General features: G+C 46.1%; 1 protein-coding gene across 2 annotated transcripts in view; it reads right to left on the bottom strand.

Moving 5' to 3' along the window:
• Positions 1 to 2,311: 2,311 nt before the first annotated feature.
• Positions 2,312 to 20,458, bottom strand: part of LSR (lipolysis stimulated lipoprotein receptor) — a 53,269-nt gene continuing 35,122 nt past the window's right edge. Inside the window, exons 4-10 of one of the 2 annotated variants that reach the window (XM_088447083.1) lie at positions 19,296 to 19,352; positions 10,038 to 10,184; positions 9,649 to 9,834; positions 7,997 to 8,053; positions 7,101 to 7,229; positions 6,356 to 7,011; positions 2,312 to 4,706 (exon numbers count right to left, since the gene is read on the bottom strand). In XM_088447083.1, the coding sequence (XP_088303209.1) occupies positions 4,671 to 4,706; positions 6,356 to 7,011; positions 7,101 to 7,229; positions 7,997 to 8,053; positions 9,649 to 9,834; positions 10,038 to 10,184; positions 19,296 to 19,352 (1,268 nt within the window). In that variant the 3' untranslated portion in view covers positions 2,312 to 4,670. The remainder of the gene's footprint in view (positions 4,707 to 6,355; positions 7,012 to 7,100; positions 7,230 to 7,996; positions 8,054 to 9,648; positions 9,835 to 10,037; positions 10,185 to 19,295; positions 19,353 to 20,458) is intronic. The other variant, XM_088447085.1, reaches the window with a different exon arrangement.

Below are 20,458 nucleotides of genomic sequence, written 5' to 3'. Positions count from 1 at the left end.
CATTTATAAGGTGCAGCTACCTGTGATGGGGGTGTGGCTTTGTTTTACCTGTGATGGGGGTGTGGCTTTGTCTTACCTGTGATGGGGGTGTGGCTTTGTTTTACCTGTGATGGGGGTGTGGCTTTGTTTTACCTGTGTTTGAACAACATGGCTATTTGGAATGAGAATGCAGCGTTTGCCATTATTGGATGTTTTTGAAACAGAAGCCATCCGGATGCACGGCCCCTGAGGGGACACCGCGCTCTGGATGCTTGGACACTACCCTGTGAAGTATGCATAATGTTCCCCTCCCCCCACCTTGGTCTAAAGGATATGCAAAATTCAGCTCTTCTAGGTAGTTTTCAAAAACGTACATATTAACAGACTATAGCCGCCATTTGGTCCCCTCACGCACTCAGTTGTCATTTGAACATGGTGAGCTTTATTGATTTGTCTGTTCTGTATTAACAGCACCTGTTTGGGGGGGGGGGCAGCTTGTAACGGGCTGTCCATGCTGAGGTGATCATTGTATTTCTCTCCATTGATTTCACAGCCTGAGCTAGTTTATATCTCGGGAACCATGAATAAAATAAATCCAGCTGGAATTAATAATGACAAGCAAAGTTACAGTAGTGTATACACAGGCCAATATAATACGAAATAGGAAGACATTAGTCCTTTGTATCTTTGCTCTTTTCATTCACGAATTAAACCTATATCCCAAGGAGGTGCTGACAGCCTTACGTGTTGTTTTATAATGGCTGGAACCTAATGGGCAAAGGCACCACCACCTCCCGGCTGCTTTGGAAAAACCAAAACTACATGCAGCATTTAGCACCAGCTTAGTACAAGTGCCTGGCACAGTGTGCATACAGCGCTACATTATTTATATATTATAGGGCAACTATAAGATCACAGTTATCTCCTTGTTTGTTCCTCTGCTGTACGGAAATCTTTAGAGACACTAGCCATTGTAAGCCGCCATCGTTTTCATAAGGTAAAACTCACCACAAGTTACTGACCTCTTACCAACAGCCTAGATAGATTATTTGGTTTTTACGCTAATACTTTACCGGTTTATATGTTGTATCAATATAAAAAATTTTTTATTAAACTATTAGAGCAGGTGTAAAGCTGTGTGTAATCACACTCCAAATGATTGCTTCACATTTATGCCAAATGACCTTTTTTTATAAGCAATGATAATGCTGAGGTGAGGGCCGTCACGATCGGCGTTTCCGCTTAATCTACTCTTTATTTTAAGAAAGCTGCAAAGTGAAAGAGCAAAATGCAGTGATATAAAGAACGTAAGCTCTTACGAGCAGGGCCCTCTGCCCTCTTGTGCTTCTCCTTACAGTAATTTCATTTCTCTCTTATGCTGGCCATACACGCTACAATTATCGGGACGATCCGCCCGATATTGGCGGATCGCCGTGATAATTGTAGCGTGTGTGCGGGCGACCGAGGGTTAAATATAGCTCGGTCGGGCATGCTGGATTGTCCAGCATGCCCGTCCGATGCGATATTACCCAGTAAACTGTTGGCCGCATCGGGCAGTGTATGCCCAGTGCAGCCGACAGACAGACATTTCCTGTGTTCATTCCTACGGAAGGAACAGGGAAATGTCTCCTCCCCAGGGGCGGAGCACAGATGTCAGGGGGAAGGAGCAGGGAAATGTCTCCTCCCCCAGGGGCGGAGCACGGATGTCAGGGGGAAGGAGCAGGGAAATGTCTCCTCCCCCAGGGGCGGAGCGCGGATGTCAGGGGGAAGGAGCAGGGAAATGTCTCCTCCCCCAGGGGCGGAGCGCGGATGTCAGGGGGAAGGAGCAGGGAAATGTCTCCTCCCCCAGGGGCGGAGCGCGGATGTCAGGGGGAAGGAGCAGGGAAATGTCTCCTCCCCCAGGGGCGGAGCGCGGATGTCAGGGGGAAGGAGCAGGGAAATGTCTCCTCCCCCAGGGGCGGAGCGCGGATGTCAGGGGGAAGGAGCAGGGAAATGTCTCCTCCCCCAGGGGTGGAGCGCGGATGTCTGGCGAATACACTGATTTCTGCGGCTGGCAGCCGGCCAGATAAAATGTCTGTCGGTCTGACAGGCATTTTATCTGGCTGTGTATGCCCAGCATTACTCCCCACTAGGGCACCTAACACTCGGCTGTTTATGTGGGTGTTAAGGTCGCTAATATAGCAATGTTTATTATACACATCCATGTCCTGCTTTGTACTGTAAGTCACTGGTCACCTATTTGTTTATGTACTGTGTAAGGCGCTGTGGAACACTTGTGGCGCCATATAAATAAATGATAATAATATAAAATACAAGGACATAAATAGTCACATTAAAGGAAAACAAAAAAAACTAAGTTTTATTAGTTGAGCTCATCAGGAAGTCAGTGATCACTTATGTACATACACCAGTACATGACGTTACCAGTCACCTAGGAGTTCTATCGTTCTGTGCAGTTATATGGGGGAGCTTTAGGGACTTGTGATATATATGTGTCGTGTCAATCTTCATTCATATTACAAAAAAAAATTATTCTAAGACACAAATCCAGGTTGGTCCATTAAAAATTATTAAGCAACATGGTATGTACCCAAAGCAGCCAATCAGATATCAGTATTAGGAGTCTAGATAGCCAGAATAATAATACCGGAATATCTGATTGGCTGCTATGGGTTATATATAATATATAAAGAGAAGGTCCCGTAGCAGGCACAGGTGTCTTTACATGATGCCTTATTACATCCCATCCTACCAGCTACCTGTCATCAGAGAGTTTAGGTCCTTAAAGGCTTCTTAGTGTTCTACATAAACTTAATAGGAAGTCTGTCCTACCTAGGAACAAAGGGCACCCCAGGACCAAACCTGGATTTTGAACACGAGTAGTGCGCATAGGCCATACAATCTTTTTAACATGAATGTTTAAATATGTACATTTAATATAAAACCAACAGTATAAACTTCACAGTGATTTCATTATATGGCTTAGGAAGTACAATCATATATATATAAAATAATGGCGGGTTTGACAAGGTCTCAGTTTCAGGTGTAATCATCAATGACCTGAATAATTAGAAACAAGTCGGATGTATGAACATGTACAGGAGCATCAATCATCTCTCAGCAGGGTGATCGTGGCCAAACACTATTCTGTGTTGTGGGGGACCCCCGCTCCTTTCTTTTGTCTTTACACTTTGGGCCCCCCCCAGCATACACCTTACCTTCACTATGAATGTAAACCACCATGGTAAGCTAGCCGGAGGTCCGAGACTCCCTGGTGCTTCCAGATCTTCTCTCTTACCCCTTCATGTAATCGCCTTAGGACAACACTGACTAAACTAGGTTCTAACTCTCCAGCCAGGTCTGGTTATGCTCATACAACTCATCCTACACTATTCCTTCCAGCTTCCCCATGAGACACGCAGGAGCCGCAATGATTCTATTTGGTGGTTGAAACTCCCTTGAAAAAAACATTTATTTTCGGGGACACTGACAGCGATTAATGGTCTCTATCATTACTGAAACCAATCGTTACTGGATTAGACGACTTCATTCAGCATAAATCTATGTTGAAGGGGAAACTGCTCCATTGAGGACCATGTTTAGTTTGTAGTTTGATGTGTAATGGTGAGTATCTATGTATTGCAAATCATCAAGTACTAATACACCACGTACACTATGTAGTTTTAATTTCTCATTCTGCTACAGCTGCACCCAAGAAAACCTTCTCCATACTTTGTTCAGAAATAACAGCTCCCTCCCTGCCTTTCACAAGGTCAACATTCATCTCCTGAAATAATCTGTGCTGCAGTAAACATTCCAATGCTCCAATTGGCCAAAGCATGTTCCACCCCTAACCCAGATCACTGCAAAACTGGGGACAGTAAAATATTATGCCTGCAAAATGTTAATAAAAATCTGCTTTATCGCTAGTCTAATGCACTGTAAAAAAGTTCATATTTACAAATATTTGAAATAGATAAAAACAAATAAAATAATTGTATAGTGTATGCCCGGAATTATATTATCAGGGCGATCCGCCCAATAATTGTACTGTGTGCGCGGGCAACAGAGGGTAAATATCTATCGGTCATTCTGGATTGTCCAGCATGCCCATCCGATGCGATGCAATATTTTTCAGGTTAAAGGTCGGCCTCATAGGCAGTGTATGCCCAGCCATGGCCGACTGACGGACATTGCCCGTTTCTTCCCAGATAAAGGAACGGGGAAGTGTCTCCTCCGCAAGGGGCGGAGCGCAGATATCTGGGCCAATACACTGCAAGATCTCTCACCGCGTATACCCGCAGGGTAACAGGCTGCCAGATAAAAGGTCTGTTGGTCTGGTAGTGTATGCCCAGCATAAGCAATAACTATAGTATGGAGAATGTACAGGATACAGAATTTATCCCATTATAGCTTCTATATTAAAAGAAACTGCAATAAAAAAAATAATAAAAATCACTATTTTACATGGTAAATTTCATAATTTTGTATCCTCACAAGCAATAATTAAATAAAAACAGGTTTCTTTACAAAAAGTAATAAAAAAATGAAGCCAGGTTCAGGCACTTATTTTTCCAGAAATGCTGCCTAGGATATATCGCCATTTCATTATATCGCCATTTCATTATATCGCCATTTCATTATATCGCCATTTCAGCACAAAGTCAGTCTTTTCAGTCCATATCCAAGACTCAAACCACCAGGCTCTCCCTGCTCAAAGCTTCACCCTGAAAAACAAAGTTAATTTAAATTCGTTAAATATTTCAAATATCCAGATAAATGATGAAACAAAAAAAAAGATCTAAAATAATTTTCACCAGTTGGAGAATATTGTACCAAATAAATCCCAGTATAGTGGTGCGCGCCTTCACTCAGGGATCACACGTGGGTACACACAGAGGAAACTGCCACAAATCCTCGACAAAGTAAAAATATATGTATGTCTGCGCTAGTATTCACCTATCGTTCACATGTAAAACTCCAACATTTTATTATTCACAGTATTTATTCAGATCATATTAAACATAGAACTAGAACTGCAGTTCCTGTATTAGAAATAGACATAACAGCAGATGGGTTATATCATCCGTACACCAATACAAAGGGGGTATATAAGGAAAATCCCCGGTGAGAAGGTTACGTCAAATCCAGCATATGCACAAAGACGTATAAAAGCCTGCTGGTTTATGGGGAAATGGCTGTAATGTCACCATCCGCATATACACGGTGTTCATTAACACTTCCCGAGCTCCAATAGTGATAAGCCGGCATAACACTCACCGCTCCCTCCTCTGCCCAAACAGTGATATGCAGAAATCCCGGAACACTACAACAGAACTGCAAGCTCTGGTTTTCCTACCATGTCCCTCCTGTGGTGGCCGAGCTATTATGCTCACAGTTACGCCTCCTGCCCCATCTGCTAACAGCTAAAGAGCCAGTCGGAACCTCCGAACTCCCTGTGGGTTGCATGTACGGCGAGCGGCATTGTATCTTGTGGAAAGACATCCCCTTGCCTGTATCATCATTGGAGGGATACCACGCTGTGCCTATTTCCAACTCGGCCACCACAGGAGGGACATGGTAGGAAAACCAGAGCTTGCAGTTCTGTTGTAGTGTTCCGGGATTTCTGCATATCACTGTTTGGGCAGAGGAGGGAGCGGTGAGTGTTATGCCGGCTTATCACTATTGGAGCTCGGGAAGTGTTAATGAACACAGTGTACATGCGGATGGTGACATTACAGCCATTTCCCCATAAACCAGCAGGCTTTTATACGTCTTTGTGCATATGCTGGATTTGACGTAACCTTCTCACCGGGGATTTTCTTTATATACCCCCTTTGTATTGGTGTACGGATGATATAACCCATCTGCTGTTATGTCTATTTCTAATTCAGGAACTGCAGTTCTATCTATTTCTATGTTTAATATGATATGAATAAATACTGTGAATAATAAAATGTTGGAGTTTTACATGTGAACGATAGGTGAATACTAGCGCAGACATACATATATTTTTACTTGGAGAACATTGTCTTTATATTATATATCTATCTCAGCCCTTTATAATAATTATTTATATAGTGCCTGTTTCCCAAACTCTACATCATTGCAGGTGGTGAAGCAGCCCCTTGGGCACATTCAGCTGCTCTGAGTAATCATACACACGTCCATTTTTTGTCACTAGCCAAACAACCTACTTACCTACTGTTTTTGGACTTTGTTACAGAAAAAAAAGACTGCAAACAGCCACGTGCGTAGCGGGAGTCAAAGCCCATGACCTCAGTGCTGTGAGGCACCAATGCTAAACAGTGAGCCACCAGGATAAGCTCCTACTCCATACAGATACACAAGTAGCAGCATTGAGACTTTTACTGACCCTTTTCAGCTTTTTCCCTCTGGAAGAGACGGACTCTGTTTCAGTATACGGGGGAGGGGGCGGTGGAAAGTCATCATCGTGATGTTTTCTTCTCCCTTCTGAGCGGCTAGAACTGGCAATGCTTTCTACACCATCTCGATTGCCAGCCTTCTGACCCTTCTTTCTCAAAACATTATCAAGAAATCGATCATCATATTCAGGTTCCTGACGGGAGCGGCCTAAATCCCAGAGGTCATCTCTACTCCTGCTTCTTTTACCACCATAATAGTCATCACGGGGGTCAGGGGAACGGGTATCCCGGCCTCTACCGTATCCTCTGCTGCCAGTGTCCTCATCAGAGTTGCGTCTTCCACGACTTTGGCTGTTAGAGGGAGGATCACGGTATGGGTGTCGTTCTCTCCTATCATAATCGTCTAGGTCATCAACGGAATGGGCACGAGCTCGTCTCTCGAGGACTGGACCACCACGGAATCGGTCATCTCCATAATGGTCTTGCCGAGGTGGTGGTGGACGCCTATAGTCACTGCCAAGGAGACTTTCCTCCTCTACATCCCGGATGGGAGTCATGGCTTGGTTCCGCAAGCGACCAAGACCATTCTTCAAGTTGTTTCTCTGGTCCTCCTCATGCAAGGAGCTGACCTCACTCATTACGGAGGCTGGAGGTAAACAAAAACGAAGATTACAAAAAACCTAAATGGTCTCTTAGCACATTTCAAACAACTATAAATATGATTAATTCACTCACCATTCTCAAATCTTCCATTGCCCGGTCCTGGTCTTGATGGATCAAAGTTGGCCAGCTCTTTCTCCATGTAGTAGAGGACCCTCATTGAATCATCCTGTTGGTTAGCTTGTATGCGGTAGCCACTTCGCACTACACATACACAGACAAACACAGGTGAAAATAAAATGTGATAGAGCTGTGGTATATAATAGAACTGTAAAGAGGATCAAACAAGTTGGATACATGAACTTGCAGAGCTCATTTTGGGATCTTTCTAGAAACCAGTGTATTTAGCTCTGCTGCAGTTTGAGTGTAAAAACCATGTTTCAGGTGGAGGAACATCCAATTCTCTATGCTATCACTGGCAGATTGACGTGCAATGAACTCTGGCTACAGTATTCGAAGGTGGAGCAGCGTTTGGTGCCCTGTAGCAGATTGCTAAGTCTCTGCACCAAGCAGGTGGCAAAATACTGGAGGAGGTAATTTGCTTAATGTTACAAGGGTCATCCAAGATACACCCATGCATTTTTGTCTGAAGCCTTGGAGAAAGGTTTCTACGTTTATTTTTTCTTAATGAGCCACAAACTTTATTTAACCTGGAATCACGGCCATTGATGAAAAAGGGCAATTTCCCATGGAGGCATAAATATTTATAGTTTGGTGATAACATTATGGAGGGCGAGTCGTCCAGATCTGGACAGAAATAAAGAAGAGAATCACAAAGGGGTCCAGTTGCCCCTTTTAAAAAGGTGGAGCTCTCCCTGCTGATTTTTGTATTAATGCTAATTAGCGGATCACCGGTTGTACTGGATGCAAGAAGAGAAGATAAATCCGTCTATATAGGGCAGATTCTCTTTAAAAACGTACATACAACGGTCACACAGTCGCCATTGAAGATGCATTCAATACACAAATACCTGAATTTGGAACGTCATTGTCATGAATGAGTGGAGGCTGTGAACTGTGTCCTCCCACTGGGAAAAGAAAGGGTCACATTACAATCAGTCATTAATAAAGAGTCTCAAATGAATCCTATTAGGAGAGTCTTCTATAGAAACAGGTAACGGCAGAGAAGAACCACTTCCACCATCTAGTCTGCCCCTCTTATCCTTCCTGAACCTTTCTTCTGTCAGACTGTCTGCTTCCCAACCTCCTCTGCCTGGGGGGGGGGGGGGGGGGGGGGACTATTCCATCTGTGGGGAGGTCTCCTCAGACTCCCCTACACACAACACCCTGCACTTCTAGTGCATGTCCCCTTACTCTAATTCCCTTCTGTAGAATGCATCCTCTCTTGATACATGAAAGCATCCATCATCTCTCCTCACTGTCCCTTCTCTGATCTGTGATGTAGATCACATTGACCATCTTTACATAAGCTTCAATTTATGTCCTTCTGTAAATGTGGCCTCCAGAGCTGAACACCGTCCTCGAGGCGAGGTCTCACCAATGACCTGTGACACCGTCCTCGAGGCGAGGTCTCACCAGTGACCTGTGACACCGTCCTCGAGGCGAGGTCTCACCAGTGACCTGTGACACCGTCCTCGAGGCGAGGTCTCACCAGTGACCTGTGACACCGTCCTCGAGGCGAGGTCTCACCAGTGACCTGTGACACCGTCCTCGAGGCGAGGTCTCACCAGTGACCTGTGACACCGTCCTCTAGGCGAGGTCTCACCAGTGACCTGTGACACCGCCCTCTAGGCGAGGTCTCACCAGTGACCTGTGACACCGCCCTCTAGGCGAGGTCTCACCAGTGACCTGTGACACCGCCCTCTAGGCGAGGTCTCACCAGTGACCTGTGACACCGCCCTCTAGGCGAGGTCTCACCAGTGACCTGTGACACCGCCCTCTAGGCGAGGTCTCACCAGTGACCTGTGACACCGTCCTCTAGGCGAGGTCTCACCAGTGACCTGTGACACCGTCCTCTAGGCGAGGTCTCACCAGTGACCTGTGACACCGTCCTCTAGGCGAGGTCTCACCAGTGACCTGTGACACCGTCCTCTAGGCGAGGTCTCACCAGTGACCTGTGACACCGTCCTCTAGGCGAGGTCTCACCAGTGACCTATGTTACCGTCCTCTAGGCGAGGTCTCACCAGTGACCTATGTTACCGTCCTCTAGGCGAGGTCTCACCAGTGACCTATGTTACCGTCCTCTAGGCGAGGTCTCACCAGTGACCTATGTTAGATCATTATCCACTTTCTTTATGCTATTTCCTATCCTTATACAGCTCACCATCTGCATTCCCCATTACTTTTGTTATGTACATGTTTTGCTTACTTTTAGGTCACCAAAAATAGTCAATAGACCCCCTTCTTAGTAATTGCCAATTTTGAGTCATTTTGTTCCTGCCCCTTATAAAAGGTACAGAGTGATATGAAACGAAATGTAACTCTAATTGCACTTAATCTTTTTAAATAAACTCTTAAACCAAGGCGTGAGACATCCCCCCCCGGAGTTTGGTCATAGTCTGCACAGATAGATAACTTGATAATGCCACAATATAAATACCACTACTGAGACTGGTCCCAGGAGAGGGTACATCTGCCATAACAAAACTCTGCTGGCAATTACCGGAGCTTGCAGCATCATAATCCATCCCGTAGCCATTGTACATAGGTTGCATGGGACCCATCTGGATGACAGATCCTGGCGGAGGCATCTTTCCCTGGCTCGGATGAGAGTACATGGAGGGCACGTATACACTAGGAGCGTACATACTGGGTACCCCGGCAGTTGCTGCCTTTCCGGCTTCATACACTGTGAGAGAGAGTTTACAGTCATCATATAATCACCATGGGATTCTTATGCCACAAAGCAGAGGCTGCCGACATGATCGTAGCCAGACTGACTTGGTTGTTGGAGGAGATCTGGCAATTCTCTGATCAGTGACTAAATCACAGGAACTAGTATAAACGTATTATAATAGTGCATTGCTGGTGTAAGCGAGAGTATAAACTTACAGGCTCTGGGACAGCAACACTTCTCAGGGCAGCACGGGCACCGCACATAACAGCAGCAGGTGTGTGGGCAGCATTGGCACCAGCAGATTCCAATCAGCAGCAGAAGAAATAATCCACCGAGGACAACAAGTACGACAAACAGCCAGTCTGAAAAACACAATGAGAAAAACACATTATCTGCAGGGGGGACAAGGAGAGGGCAGAGGGTGCGCCAGACAACAGGAGGGGACGGGCAGAGGGTGCGCCAGACAACAGGAGGGGACGGGCAGAGGGTGCGCCAGACAACAGGAGGGGACGGGCAGAGGGTGCGCCAGACAACAGGAGGGGACGGGCAGAGGGTGCGCCAGACAGCGGGGAGGGGGCAGAGTGTGCGCCAGTCAGCAGGGAGAACGAGGAGGGGGCAGAGTGTGCGCCAGGCAGCAGGGAGGGGGCAGAGTGTGCACCAGGCAGCAGGGGGAACGAGGAGAGGGCAGAGTGTGCACCAGGCAGCAGGGAGAACGAGGAGGGGGCAGAGTGTGCGCCAGTCAGCAGGGAGAACGAGGAGAGGGCAGAGTGTGCGCCAGTCAGCAGGGAGAACGAGGAGGGGGCAGAGTGTGCACCAGGCAGCAGGGAGAGGGCAGAGTGTGCACCAGGCAGCAGGGAGGGGGCAGAGTGTGCACCAGGCAGCAGGGAGAACGAGGAGAGGGCAGAGTGTGCACCAGGCAGCAGAGTGTGCACCAGGCAGCAGGGAGGGGGCAGAGTGTGCACCAGGCAGCAGGGAGGGGGCAGAGTGTGCACCAGGCAGCAGGGAGGGGGCAGAGTGTGCACCAGGCAGCAGGGAGGGGGCAGAGTGTGCACCAGGCAGCAGGGGGAACGAGGAGGGGGCAGAGTGTGCACCAGGCAGCAGGGAGAACGAGGAGGGGGCAGAGTGTGCACCAGGCAGCAGGGAGGGGGCAGAGTGTGCACCAGTCAGCAGGGAGAGGGCAGAGTGTGCGCCAGTCAGCAGGGAGAACGAGCAGAGGGCAGAGTGCGCACCAGTCAGCAGGGAGAACGAGGAGAGGGCAGAGTGTGCACCAGGCAGCAGGGAGAGGGCAGAGTGTGCACCAGGCAGCAGGGAGAGGGCAGAGTGTGCACCAGGCAGCAGGGAGAGGGCAGAGTGTGCACCAGGCAGCAAGGGGGGGGGCTGGCAGGTAATGTTTGGCTAGAATACGCAGGATTATGCTTTCCAGACTCCCAGCTATTAATAAAACAGGTCCAGGCAGATAACACATCATGTGGCCAATAATTACTAACCGTGCAGTGACGATATCATATTACTGGGAGAACGCACAGCACTTACTGTATTCTCATATTCAATTACACTTTTAAGCCGAATATTCAGATACACACGCTGGAAGCAGCCATTTTGTGAGCAGAGCCAACGCTCACCATATCAATTCATCTGGAATCACTATAATCACTGAGCGAAGAGGCACAAAATGCCTCATGCCTCAAAGAGGCCACTAGTTTGTAATTAATGGATAAGGCTGCATTCTAATAAAATATTGCAGGATGGCCAAACTCAGCCCTCAAAGACCACTAGCAGTTCATGTTTTCTGGACCACCTCTGGAGCTTTTAAATTGTGTCCATTAGTAAGGAATGCACTTCAGCACCAGCTAGGCGATCTGGAAAACATGAAGTGGTAGGGATTCTTGAGGACAGAGTTTGGTCACAAAATGGCTGTCTGCTGTATAAGGACATCACAGTAACAGTGCGACTCCTCTAGGTGGCACTAGTGTTGCAGATTTTCTTGAGGCCAGTAATAATGCAATTCTCACTTTTTATATGAAATGGAAAAAGATTGTTTATACCCTATCAGAGGTATTGAGGACACCATCATTTCATATGGGGAGGGGAGAAGGAAAACTGGATTTTTGTACTCATCATAAAATCCCTCTTCTTTGTAATCCTTCTGGGGAACACTGTAGTCTTGGCTGCATGGGGCTGGCACAGGAGTATAGGCACTAACAGGTTAAGTAGAAGCTCCAAAAGTCGTGAGGTCGTGGAGGTAGAAGGCTATGCTGCCCGCGGAAAGGCCGGGAGAATAATATCTTTGTTTAACAAATTTCGGTAACAAGTAAGGTCTAAAGTGGAGCGATGTCAGGCCGATATGCCGTGTCGTAACGACATGCCGCCTACATCGCTCAGTGTGTACGTATGTTTGCGTGCTCCCATGGTCGCCAGGTGAGATGTGCTGCACATCAAACCCATCAATATCGCTAGCGGCCAGTGCATTAATGAATGACATAACGGTGCTCGTTACGTCGTTCATTAAAGTCGTCCACTGTTGACGGGTATTCATTCCAATGTCTCAACTAATGCCCTGCGCTCCAGTGTGTACTTAGCTTTAGTCCGAAATACTACCCCCGTCAGAATGAAAAATGACAAGGGTTAGGGTTGGCCATGTGGATGGCCAGAATGTCAGTAACCCAACATTCTGAGCAAAGAAGAATGCCCTGTTTGTTGATATAAGCCACAGCAGTAGTATTCTGATCATATGCGAACTGGCCTTTCCTGTAAGACCTGTCGAGCTTGGACCAGGGCATACCTGACTGCTGAAGATGATGTGTAGAGGGTGGATTTCTGTGTCGGACAAAAGACCATGAAGATGAAGGCCCATCCATAGTGACAGCTCCCCAACCTGTCAGGCTGCCATCAGCTCACAGTCTTAAACAAAGAACAGGGACCCCTTAGACAGATTTGAGGTACGTAGCCTCTACAAAAGAGACTGGCGCATCTGATGGGACAGTTTGAAGAACTTCCTGTCCAGACAGTATCCTGTCCTAGACCAACAGTGTAAGGTCTAACTCTGAAGAGTATGAGCATGAAACCTGGGAAATGGTACTGCTTCAAAAGGAAGCCACCATTTTCCCCAGGAGTCGCACACAATAGAGAACAAAGCTGAAGAAGCAACCTCACTTAGGACTGGAAGTCCTGGCTTTTCTGCCGAGGTAGTAAAACCCTCTGATATAGAGTGTCGAACAAGAAGCCCAAGAAAACCATCCTCTGGAGGAATGTGGGTCAATTTGGGATTATTCAGGATCCAACCGTGAGCCTCCAATATCCCCACAACCACCTGCAGATGCTGTAGCAGCAAGACCTCTGATGGGTCTTTTATCAGGTGGTCATCAAAATAAGGGATGATGACAATTCCTCTGCACCTCAACAAGGAAACAATGTGGGCCATGACCTTTGTGAAAACCCTGGGAGCAGTGGACAGGCCGAATGGTAAGGCCTAGAATTGAAAATATAGATCCCCCACCATGGCAAAGCGCAGGAGTTGATGATGGGCCTTCCAGATGGGAATATGAAGATACACGTCCTTTACATCTATTGATACTAAAAATTCCCCACCATCCATTGTGCTGATAACCGAGCACAGAGACTCCATCCTGAATTTTGCAAGAAGGATGGGGATTTAACGGCTTCAGAATCGGATGGATGGACCAACCCTGCTTGCTTACCAGAAAGAGGTTTGAGTAGAACCGGAGCCCTTGCTGGCATAAAAGGAACTGGAACAATAACTCCGGAATCTAAGAGAATGTACCGCAGCCCAAAGGGCTGCCCATCTGAATGGATTGTGAGGAGGAGGATTGGCAAAAAAAAAGTTCTCCTGGGCATGGGATCTGCCCAGTCCAGAATGTATCCTTTGGACACGATGCTACTACCCAAAAATCTGCGACAGATTGTAGCCAGGCCTCCCAAAACCTGAGCAATCAGGCCCCTAACACCTGAGGATGGGACTGAGCCCCCTGAACTTAATGCAGTCCTGTTTCTGCTAGCCTGGTGCCGGGGATATCGAGAATTAGTTGAGGTACGGCCTCTAAATAGCAACCGGAGAAGCCTCTAAAAGGACTGAGATCTGCTCCTGGCCTGGGAGCAAAAAAGAAAAAACTTCCAGAGTGTAAGCTCCTCGAGTTGTAATTTTAGTAAGTTCAGGTCCAAAGAGAGATTCCCCTTCAAAAATGTATCACCTCTAAAGTATGCTTTGACTCTGGGACAGCGTTCCATGTTCTAAGCCAAATAGCCTTTCTGGCAGATGCTGCCAGCAGAGACCAGTGACTGTAGAAAAACCCAGAGAAGCCTCTCCAATATAAAGAGAAGCATTGCGTATCTGATTGTCTAAGGCAAGAAGTTATGAAGCATCTCAGTCTGCCTGTAACCAAGATGCCAGCTGTTCTGTTTAGTACGCTATTGCCTTGTTGACCCAGATAATAGCAAAAACGGGAAGAAGCGCCAACAAAAAACGACATATTTAAGCAGAACCTCACTCTTCCTGTCTGTCTGATCCTTTAAAGTGACTGTCTACACCATAGGAATGACCGTAGCCTTGGCCAACCTGGCTATAGGAGCAACCACATGAGACGGGACTTCCCAAACCTTGGGTGTTCTCGTCTGCAAGAGGGCAGGAGTTCTGAACCTCCTGGGAACCTGAAGCCTCTTATCCAGTTTAAGTCAAGCTTCCCCCAAGGAATCAGAAACATGTGAAAAGGCCAGAAAAGTGAATATCTACCGCTTCTTTCATTTGAACAAGGAAGAACTAGCCTCAAAAACTTCTGCTGCTTGAATATTTGTGAATTGATGCGGTTCAGCAAATTCTAGACACCAATGCTGGGAAATGAATCCTCATCAGGATACACAAGTTCACTGTACTCTTGTAAAGTACCTACAGAATCAGACTCTCCAGGAAAAAAAGCCGAAGTCTGTCCTGACCGATTCTTAGCAGCTGCAAATCCAGAGGATGACTGAATCCTAATCCATAGATACAGATATCTTGGAAAGGCACTTTCCAATATTTCGGGCCCATAATGGCTCAGCGGAAGGATCAGATAGAAGCTTGGGGACCCTATGGGCACAAGGCTTGAGCCATGGACTAAGCCCATTCCAGAATCACCGACTCACCCGTCGAACTTCCCAATGGCCGATCCCCAGCCTGCGCAAAGTGTCCATGGCTCTGTGCAACCGCTGGAAAATTTAGCTCCACATTTGGAACAAGCACAATATAATGCAGCAGAAGAGCCTTTTTCTGCTTTTCCTGCCATGTTGCTATGCAACAACAGACACAAAATAACAATCTGCACCTAAAGACAAAAAAAACTCTGCGTGAATAACCTCTAAATAAAAGGACTAGTGCAGGTAACAAAGCTGACACTAGCCAAGTAACCAAATCCTGCTTAAAATCCGAATTTAAACAAAATGCAGAAGCAGAACCCAGCAAGAATACTTTAACAGTTTAGAACAGTACTATAATTAAAGAAATGCAGCTACCTTTCCACAGAAGTGGGGATAATAAACTAAGTACGGTAACATCTTTTAATCCCCACAGTCAGTAATATACAGCAGCCTTAATGCCGCATATATACAGCAGTAGGGTTTATCAACATCTTAACCTGCAGCAAGGTAAACACATATAATAATAATTATATTATATAGTGTTCACTCTATGTCCAGCGCCAGACCTATAGAAAAGGCACTTCTGTGCGCCCTGGAAAGGGGGCGTGGTCAATGAAAAGGAGGAGTGTCTTTATAACAAGTCCCTTTTCGGTCACTCTTGGGGGTGTGCCCGGCACTTACGGACATGCCGGGCAGCCTCTAAGCCCTGCAGTCACTGTGAGCGCTGCACCGCCATTTTCCCCACCCGCAGGACAATGCGGCCCACGGGAGGGGACAGAACCCACAGGCTGTTTCAGTAGAGCGCCGAGTCAGAGGGCAGGGTGCTTTCTGCCCTTTAGAAATAGTACAGGATACGGCGCCCCGCTGAAACAGCCTAGCGGGAACGCTAATGATATATAAATAATTGATAGGGGTAACAAACCAGTTAGGATAGTTTATACTCCCCACAAATAGTCAGCAGTATTAGCATCATCTATAAGTAGAGTTAGTCAACATATAATCTGTAGTTAACCTACCAGGCCAAATGATCAGAAATGATTAACACCCCATATATTCAGCAGCAGGGGGTTAACCATGCATCATAGGTTTTATTCCCCACATTAACACACAATGATAGCCAAAACTCCCCTACAGGTCCCCCAAGCCTCTGCTGTATACTTGCAGCCTCCTGCATACCCCCAGATGCCCAAAGCGTCCATTTAGCTGAAGCCTGCCAAAAACGGGGAAGGAGCTGACCGCAATGCATGACTGGGAGGAAGGTCAGAATAGCACCAAAACTATGAAACTTTTTCGCGGTGGCAGATTAACCTACTTACAGAGTAGAAGAGTCACCTGGTCATGGAAGCACCCTGCTGCAGCGCCGTGTACCAGGGAGTGTGTGCAAGAGCCGCAGCCCAGCGTTACCTCAGTAGTAGGCTTTGACAGCCTGACTCGGGAGCTCCTTTCAGGTATGTAGAGCCCCACGGTGACCCCCTACATGAGCTGGGAGCAGAGCAGGTAGAGAGATCATTTTAACTAAAGCCGCATACACACTAGACTTAACGATATGGACGATATCTATATCGCTCAACGATATATCGTTCAATGTGTATGCAGTGAACGACCAATGATGAGCGCTGCTGTGGGTTGTTAATGATGTTATCATCCATACATGCAGCCAATCTTACCATATCGTCAAGAATTGCCTGTTCATAGATGTGGCAGGATGACTTCACTGAGAGATAAGTATCAGTGTGTACACCCAATGTCTATCATATGTATCCATCAGTGTCTACACCCAATATCGTTTGTCCTGCACTACAGAAAGGTCAAGGGAAATCTTACACCAATATCGTTTATACAGCACATTGGACCTCATTCAGACCCGGTCGCAAGCGCTGAGCGCTCGCAACCGGGTCGATGTTTTGGTCCTGCGCAAGCACAGCGGCCGCACTGCACGTGTGCAAGCCCCGGAGCGAGAGAGAAACTCTCGCTCCGGAGCTCACTACAAAATGGCCGGCTGTCAATGTTGATAGACAGCTCGGCCCGTTTTGTAGGCGGGACGGGGGGTGGTTTCACAAACTGAGGCGTTCCTTAAGGAACGCCTACCATTTTGTGGGCGGCCGCACTGACATCAGCAGTGATGTCAGTGAGGAGCTTCCTGCTCGATCAGAGCAGGAAGCTCCCTGGGGCTTGATGGTTGCAGAGACCCAACCTTAGGGTCTCGTCGCAAGCCCCTATGGTCGCGATGGTCTTGACCATCGCGACGATCACCCTGGTCGGTCGCTAAGCTGTGGGTGGTAACCCACAGCTTAGCTAGCGACCAGGAGGCCGCACTTAAAAATAGAAGCGGCCACCCTCATTCAGAATAAGCGCTCGCTTCTTGCGACCGCCTCTGAATGAGGGCCACTGCCCTGTGTGTATCAGCTTTACGCCTGCTGTGCTGGCGCACTGAGCCCTGGAACCAGGGTCAGAGGCGCTTGAGAAAAATGAACCTAGCTACTAGAAACATGGCTTACTCCTAAGGCAAAAACCCTGAGGTCCGGTGGAGGAGAGCTGGGCGAGAGGCTGCTTAACCTGGTCTGTTCCTATACTCCAGTACCCTCTACCCATTGTCAATACTACAGTGTCCCCCAGGTAGGATGTACGGGGATATAATACTATATGATTAATTCCAGTTCCAAGTTCTGTAGTTCATTAAGAGAAGTTAAATGAGATAAGTTCCATTAATGAATAGAAGAGAACAGAAAATTCCACCAAAAGCAGCTTGTCCCACACCCTCAATGTCATGTAGACATGCACAAATATAATATAATAATATATATAATAATATATATATATATATATATATATATATATATATATATATATATATATATATATATATATATATATAATAATATAATAATATATATATATATATATACATACACATATATATATATATATATACACATACACACACACATATACATATACACACACATATATACACACATAGGGAGCATGAAATATATATATATATATTTCATGCTCCCTATTGATAGCATTCCCTGATGCATCCTGAGGCAGTTCAGATCATACATCACAGTAATGTGTGCGAATTAACCCTGCATAGAACAGGCCCTCAAACAAAATAAGTTTCAGACCACCCTAGGAAAGAGGGAGATGGAAGCAGCAAAACAATATCCAAACATAAGGACTGTGCGCACGCACTACGAGTAAAAGGTAATACTTTACATTGTGCTACGTATACGATCCTCAAAGCGGTGTACCAGCAAAGCATTGCAGAGCTATCCAGTACCAGTAGCCTCTGCAGAGCTATCCAGTACCAGTAGCCTCTGCAGAGCTATCCAGTACCAGTAGCCTCTGCAGAGCTATCCAGTACCAGTAGCCTCTGCAGAGCTATCCAGTACCAGTAGCCTCTGCAGAGCTATCCAGTACCAGTAGCCTCTGCAGAGCTATCCAGTACCAGTAGCCTCTGCAGAGCTATCCAGTACCAGTAGCCTCTGCAGAGCTATCCAGTACCAGTAGCCTCTGCAGAGCTATCCAGTACCAGTAGCCTCTGCAGAGCTATCCAGTACCAGTAGCCTCTGCAGAGCTATCCAGTACCAGTAGCCTTTGCAGAGCTGCAGCAGCTAAAATGCAGTGGCGGACAGTAGAGGCTCAGCCGGGTAACTGAATGACTGGCGACACCATCATGTGAGATCTAAACACTATGATAGACACCGTGAGCCTCCATCCAGCCAGCCATGGAGGTGGGTGAGAGATGTCGCCTGGCTCCAGACCCAGTAGCTGCACTGGCAGTAAAATAGAGACACTTATTGCACAGAGATGCTCTCTCAAAGGGCCACAGCCTAAAACACAAGTTGATGCGATATGAAAATGCGTTTAACATTCACAAATATGCCTGTAAGGTCACCATTCAATGTATTTCATATTCCAAACTTGAATCTGCCTTTGATATCTACTCAAACACAGGCCACCACCCTCGGTTATAAGCCACAGTGTTTAAATTCAATGCGGAGTCTCTCAATGAACAACTCTGAGCCATAATTGAGACTAGGGGGCTTTTAATTCTCGGCAGTTGCTGAGGGCTTTGTGTAAGAGGCCAATAACACCCCCCCTATGGCTTCTCGCATGATCTCTGCATTAGCCAAACTTCACTTTAGTTTAAAAATCCTGTTCTTTCAACAAATAGAAATATACAAATATATTTGGGAATGTTATTAGTGGCTCTTTTATATACTAATAAACTTGTATTTTAGTTTGGGTTAGTTAAGTGTAAGTACTAATATAGGGGCCAATAACGGCAGATACAGCTCACTGATGATCCTGCTCTATTTATCTGGTCATGGAACAATTACCTTCCATGTTATCTATCTGAAAGCCTGGTAATATCTCAGAGACCTCGGATGTTTTACCTAGAGGACAAAAGAAAGACAAGTTACTAAATAGAGATTTGTACTAAAAGGTTTTATATAACGGGGGAAAAACAAAAAACTTGTGATGAACCATAGGAATATATATATTGTTAAATAGTAGAATTGCCTCTGAAACCTAATGGTGAAATACTAAAGTAAACCTAAAGTAAAACAATTTGACTGAATGCGATTTGACCAGTTTGGAATCTATAATTCAATGATCACCAGTATTCCAATAAAAATAAGATTATAAGTGAAGTGTACACTGTACAGTAAATAAGAATTATTTTTGCCTAACCGACCCGTGGCACTATATAAAAAGGAGAGTGGCCCATTGCTTTTCCCAGTACCAGAAAAGAAGATCACCATTTCCAAAAACCAAACACTAGATGGCAGCATTGTCCTACCAGCACAGTCCATGGGACGTAAATGTTACTGGCAAAAACAGCAGATTGATAAAAGGAGACAAATTAGTGTGTGTTGCACTAACAGCCACTGACTAAAGCCTGACTGGTACAAGAACAATAAAAATCGACATCTTCCAAGAGCGTGACAAACATTAAATGATTGCACCAGAAATTCACATGTACAGCAATGGCCAAAAGTTTTGAGAATGACACAAGTATTGGTTTTGCTGCTTCAGTGTTTTTAGACCTTTTTGTCAGATGTTACTAGGGTATGCTAGGGTAAAATTACAGCATTTCAGAAGTGTCAAAGGCTTTTATTGACAATTAAGTTTAGTTTATGCAAAGAGCGAATATTTGCAGTGTTGACCCTTCTTTTTCAAGACCTCTGCAATTCACCCCAGCATGTTGTCACTCACCTTCTGGGTCACATACTGACTGATAACCGCCCATTCTTGCCTAATCAATGCTTGGAGTGTGTCAGAATTTGTGGGGTTTTGTTTGTGCACCCTCCTCTTGAGGATTGACCACAAGTTCTCAATGGGATTAAGGTCTGGAGAGTTTCCTGGCCATGCACCCAAAATTTTGATGTTTTGTTCCCCGAGCCACTTAGTTATCACTTTTGCCTTATGACAAGGTGCTCCATCATGCTGGAAAAGGCATTGTTCCTCACCAAACTGTTTTTGGATGGTTGGGAGAAGT

The sequence above is a fragment of the Taudactylus pleione genome, unplaced genomic scaffold (assembly GCF_031769625.1).
Source record: "Taudactylus pleione unplaced genomic scaffold, aTauple2 ptg000417l, whole genome shotgun sequence".
In the NCBI taxonomy this organism is placed as follows: Eukaryota; Metazoa; Chordata; class Amphibia; order Anura; family Myobatrachidae; genus Taudactylus; species Taudactylus pleione.
The sequence above is the reverse complement of the archived record's forward strand: the minus strand, read 5'-3'. Positions and strand labels throughout refer to the sequence as shown.